The sequence below is a fragment of the Lichenostomus cassidix genome, unplaced genomic scaffold, assembly GCF_008360975.1.
Source record: "Lichenostomus cassidix isolate B80296 unplaced genomic scaffold, HeHo_3.0 HiC_scaffold_46, whole genome shotgun sequence".
Lineage (NCBI taxonomy): Eukaryota > Metazoa > Chordata > Aves > Passeriformes > Meliphagidae > Lichenostomus > Lichenostomus cassidix.
The window spans coordinates 3,602,301-3,607,886 of NW_028147597.1; the positions used below are offsets into that span (position 1 = coordinate 3,602,301).

A 5,586-nucleotide genomic window follows, 5' to 3' on the forward strand; every position below is an offset into this window, starting at 1 on the left:
CCCCTCAATGTCCTTCCTAAACTGGGGGCCCAGAACTGGACACAGCACTCGAGGTGAGGCCTCACCAGTGCCGAGTACAGGGGAAGAATCACTGCCCTGCTCCTGCTGGCCACACCATTCCTGATCCAGGCCAGCTGCCATTGGCCTCCTTGGCCACCTGGGCACACTGCTGGCTCATGTCCAGCCTGCTGTCCATCAGTGCTCCCAGGTCCCTTTCTGCCTGGCCACTGTCCAGCCACTCTATCCCCAGCCTGTCACCGTGACATCACAGAGGTCCCATTGAGGTTACAGTGCCACCACTGCTACCACCAGTGGTGTCACAGAGTGTCCTGGGGACACAATGGGAGCCAGTCTGGTGGTGGGACATCCCAGACTCCACATCCCGATTCCACATCCCAATCCCAAATCCCGAGGGAGTGCAGAATGAGCTTCTGCCCTCCCACCACCAGAAGGACCAAGGTCAAACTCTGGGGTTGGACAGAGGTGGCCTTAGCCACCACCCCTGAAGGTACTGGCACCCCCTGGACCTCCGTGAATGTCAGGATCAGTCAAAATCCTGACTCAGTTTCCCTCAATTCCCAGAGCGGAAGGAAATTTGGGATGCAGTGGCTGACTTTGTCCTGGACCAGCTCCTGCCGCAGAGAAAGGTCACCTTGGACTTGCCCCCATGTCCCCTCCCGGCGGGGAGGGGCCACCTCTGGCTCATCCCAAAATCCCAAAATTCTGCTTCAAGGGGGTGCAGATCCCAAAATCCCAAAATTCCACTTGCAGGGGCTGCAGATCCCCAAACCCCAAAAAGTGCAGTTGCAGGGGGTGCGGATCCCGACCCTCGGTACCCTGGCTGTGGTGCCCTGGCAGGCACGGGTTGGGGACATGGAGGTGACAACGTGGAGGCCGATTTTTTGCCCGGCCAGGAATTTGGTCCAGGGGCACAATTTGGTGGTTGACTGGGAATTCCTGCCTGGTGAGAGGGGAGGATTTTGGGATGGACACGGCTGGAGGGGGAGGGTTGAGGAATGGGGTGGGAAATGGAGAGTTTGAAGTTGAAAGGTGTGAGGAGAAACTAAAAAATCATGAAGACACCCAAAATAAAACATGAGGAGACGCCTCATGAGAAAGCAAAAAATATATTAAAAGATAAAAAAAAAACCCCTACAGGGAGACCCCAAAAACCCATGAGGAGACCCCAAAATTCACAAGGACACCTCATAAAACCAGAAGAAGACCCCCAAACACCCTGAGAAGACTCCAAAAAACCATGAGAGGTCTCAAAACCCATGGGAAGACCCCATAAAAGCATGAGAAAATCCCATAAAATCACAAGAAGCCTCCCAAAACCCCCAAGAAGACCCCAAAAACCACAACAAGACCACATAAAACCTTGAGAAACTCCAAAAACCCCATGAGAAAACCCCAAACGCCCTCCAAGACACCCCAACCCCCATTTTTCATGTCCTCCCAGGGAACCTGGATCCCCTCCAGACATTCGCGGTGGCAACAGCGCTGGGGCTGCCCCGGCGCAGGGTGGAGGGTGCCCTCCAGGCCACCACGTCCCTCCTGTCACGGTGCTTGGGGACAGGTGAGGATGTGGCCCTGACCCTGAGGGACATCGGAGTCCTGCTGGTGGAGCGGCGCAAGGTCCAAATGAGGTTCTACCACAGCTTCCTGGAGGCAGTGACTGGGAAGAAGAACCTGCAGAAGGGAGTGTTCAAAGTAAGGGGCTTGAGGGGATGGGGGGAGGAGAGTGGGGTGGTCCTTCAAAATTCCCTCATCCATGGGGAGAAGATCCCACCATCTTTGGGGTCCTCAAGTCTCTTGGCCATGTTGAGGAAATTCCACCATTTTTGCAATGCTTCACCACCTCCTCATCCACATGGAGAAAGTCCCAACATCCTTGAGGTCCTCTTTGGGCTTCTGAAGCGCTGAGTTCCTCATCCATGGGGAGAAGATCCCACCATCTTTGGACTCCTTTGATGTTGGGTTCCTCATCCAAATCGAGGGGGTCCCATCATCTTTGGGGTCCTCGAGTCCCTTGGTCATGTTCCACCATCTTTGGGCTCCTCCAACATTCCCTCATCCATGTTAAGGAGGTCCCACCATCTTTGGGGTCCTCTTTGGGCTCCTCCAACATTGGGTTCCTCATCTTTGGGGTCTTCCATCGCTGTGGCCTTCATCCATGGTAGGAAACTCCAGCTATTTGGGGCTCCTCCAATGCTGAGTTCCTCATCCATGATGATCCCACCATCTCTGGGGCCTTCTAATGCTGAGTTCCTCATCCCCATGGAGAAGGTCCAATCCATGGAGAAGGTCCCATCCCTGTTCTCCTCCACTGCAGATCCCAGAGCTCCTGGACATGGTGGTGCCCCGGGAGGTCCCTGTGGCTGCCCTGACCTCGTCTGGCTCTGTCATCATCTTCCCCGAGTGTGTCTGGGGTGATCCTGGGGCTCTGGGAATGGGGGGACACCGGGGTGGGACCAGAACAGGGTCTGACCCAACCTGCTCCAGGATTCCATGGATTTAGGGGGCTGGAATTCTGCACTGGGTGGGTCTGGGGGATGGTGGATTTTGGAAAATATGGTGGATTTGGGTAAAATGGGGGATTTGGGGAAGATATGATAGATTTGGGGGAAAACAGGGGATTGGAGGAAAATGTGGTGGGTTTGAGCAAATGGGGTGGATTTGGGGGAAACAAGGGATTTGTGAAAAAAAAGATGGATTTGGGAAAATCATGGTGCGTTTGGGGAAAAAAAAACCAACCAAGTGGATTTGGGGGAAGAACATGGTGGATTTAGGGAAAATGGTGGATTTGGGGAAAAACAGTATATTAAGGAAAATGTGTTGGATTTAGAGAAGAACAAGATGGATTTGGGGAAAATATGAAGGATTTGGGGATAAGGGGGAATTTAGGAAAAACATAGTGGCTTTGGGGAAAAACCAAGTTGATTTTGGGGGAAATGGTGGATTTGGGAAAAATGGGGTGGATTTGGGGAAAACTATGGTGGATTTCTGAGAAGTGGGGTCGATTAAGGAAAAAGCAACATGGATTTGGGGAAAATGTGGTAGATTTTGGAGAAACTATGGTGGACTTGGGAAAAAACAAGGTGGATTAAGGAAAATGTGGTGAATCGAGAGGGAAATATCTTGGATTTGGGGAAAACCATGGTGATTCCAGGGTGATTCTGGGGTGATCTGGAGTTCCCTCCCCAGGTTCCAGAGGGAAATGGTCCAGGCACCACTTCCAAGGGTGCTGCTGCTCCAGAGCCTCCAGAACCTCCCCAAGGAGATCCCACAGCCCAGGCAGGAATTGGGGCCACAGATCAGGAAAGATGGGAAAGGCAGGAAAATTGGGAGAGATGGAAAAGGTAAAATTTTAAAAGATGGGGGAAAATGCAAAGAAATGGGGGAAATGCAAAAAAAAGGGGAAAACAGGAATTAATTGGGATAATAAAGTAAAGGAATCAGGGGAAAGGAAAGAAATTGGGGGAAAATCAAGAAAAATTATAAAATATCAAAAAAAGGGGTAATGGCAATTTTTTGGGATAATAAAGCAAAAAAATGGGGGAAAATAAAAGGAAAGGGAGAAAAATAGCAAAAAAAAAATTGGAAAATGGAAATTAATTGGGTTAATAAAGAAAAGAAGTGGAGGGAAAGGAAAGAAATTGTGTAAAATCAAAGAAAAGAGGGAAAACAGCAAAGAATGAAGAAAACGGGAAATTCTGGCAATAATAAAGCCAAGAAATGGGAAAAAGGAAAGAAATTGGGGAAAAATCAAGGAACAATGAAAACAGAAAAAAATGGAGGAAAGGGCAAAGGGGGAATGAGAGTGAAAGGATAAAGAAATGAGGGAAAAAGCAAAGGAATGGGTAAAAAGTGGGAAAGAAATGGTGGAAAGCAAAGGGAAAGAGCAGAGAAACGTGTGGGAAAAGGGGAAGAAGTGTGGAAATAAAGGGAAGAAATGTGGAAATAAAGGGAAGAAATGTGGAAATAAAGGGAAGAAATGGGACAAGTGATGTCACCTCCAACATGGAGTCTCTTTCCTGGTTCCAGAGGCACTTTCTGGAATATCGGGAGCAGAGGAACAACCTGAGGAAGAGACTCTGGAAAACCAGAAAACTCAGGGGAAGAAGCAGAAAGAGAGGAAGTCAGAAATGGTGCTGGGGAAGAAGTCTGGAAAGTCAGAAACCGAATTGGGGAAAAAGAAGTTGGAAACTGAATTGGGGAGAAAGGAAAAGTTGGGAAAATCAGAAACCGAATTGGGGAGAAAGGAAAAATTGGGAAAATCAGAAACTAAATTGGGGAAAAAGAAGTTGGAAACAGAATTGGGAAGGAAGGAGAAATTGAGAATATCAGAAACTGCATTGGGGAAAAAAGAGAAGTCAGAAAAGTCAGTATCCAAAAGGATGAAGGAAAAGCCGGAAAAGTCAGAAAAGTTGGAAACCAAGGGAAGAAAGAAGAAGTCAGAAAAGTCCCCAGACAGGTAAGACCAAAGGCTTGGGGAAAATCCAGTGTCCCCCAGCTCAGGATGACCTTTCCCACTGGATCCTTCCAGGGATCATCCTGAGATTCCAAAGGCCAGACAGCACCAGGGCTGCTCTCGGCGCCAGCGCTGGACACGCACAGCCAAAACTCTGTGTGCTGGAGGAGGAAGAGGAGAAGGAGATGGGGAAGAGGTGAAGAAGAAGGAGAAATCCAAGCTGATCAGTCCTCAGGATCCCTGGATCTTCCAAACACCAGTGATCGCCGTGCTGTCAGCATCCAGCTCTGACTCCAGCATTCCCGAGGATCCTGATCCCGAGGAGCCCCCGCCCAGCCCTGTGAGGCCAAAGACAATGAGGACAAGCAACGAGAACTTCTGGCCAGTGCTGGAGGAGCCTCTGGAGTAGGTCGGAATCTCCAGGAATCTTCGGGAATCTTCGGGAGCCATCAATAAATGCCTCTGGTTCAGGGCAGTTGAGGAATGACTGGGAGGAGCTTCCTTCCCTTGCGATCTGTCAGGATCTTCCCTGTTTTCACCCAGAATTTGCCCTTTTTGCCCCAAATTCCATCAGATCCAATCCCAAATCCCATTGGATCCAAGTCCAAATCCCAATGGATCCAATCCAAAATCCCAAAAGGTCCAACACTAAATCCCAACGGATCCAACACCAAATCCCATCAGGGCCAACCTGGTCTTGGGGGTGGGTCATGGTGATTGAGGTATCCCATGGTCATTTGCACTGGGAATTGTCCGTTTTACCCCCAGGCCTCTTGCAGCTCAGGGGACATTGCCAGAGGTGGGACCCTGTAGGGGTGGGGCCAGAACTGTCCCTGTCCCCTTCCCCTTCCCCTTCCCCTTCCCCTTCCCCTTCCCCTTCCCCTTCCCCTTCCCCTTCCCCTTCCCCTTCCCTTCCCTCGACGAGCAGCCGCATGGGTGACAGAGTGAGTGTGGCTGCCCCGGGTATTGCTGCCCTGGGGTTTTCAGCACTGCCACCAAAGCCTGCCTGCTCCTCCCTGCTCCCCTGCCGCCCGGAGCCCGGAGCCAGCGCAGGCGGTGCTGCCTGGGGCCAGGGCTGTCCCCGCCGGGTCACTTTCTGTGCCATCACCGCC

The 5,586-nt window shown here is 50.9% G+C and overlaps 1 protein-coding gene across 1 annotated transcript; it reads left to right on the forward strand.

Annotated features, from left to right (window-relative positions):
- The first annotated feature begins 423 nt into the window (after positions 1–423).
- LOC146422001 (coiled-coil domain-containing protein 81-like) lies at positions 424–2,521 on the forward strand. The gene is made up of 4 exons (XM_085046856.1): positions 424–537; positions 859–964; positions 1,463–1,713; positions 2,336–2,521. Exons 1-4 carry the CDS (start codon positions 424–426, stop codon positions 2,519–2,521), a joined length of 657 nt encoding a protein of 218 aa, XP_084902982.1.
- Positions 2,522–5,586: the final 3,065 nt, after the last annotated feature.

What these genes read in the sequence shown, in the direction of transcription:
- LOC146422001 (XM_085046856.1), top strand. Translation starts at nt 424, where the DNA reads ATGAGCTTCTGCCCTCCCACCACCAGAAGGACCAAGGTCAAACTCTGG. An exon ending in TGACTGGGAATTCCTGCCTG is followed by an intron (nt 965 to 1,462) that starts GTGAGAGGGGAG and finishes ATGTCCTCCCAG; the next exon opens with GGAACCTGGATCCCCTCCAG. An exon ending in TGCAGAAGGGAGTGTTCAAA is followed by an intron (nt 1,714 to 2,335) that starts GTAAGGGGCTTG and finishes CCTCCACTGCAG; the next exon opens with ATCCCAGAGCTCCTGGACAT.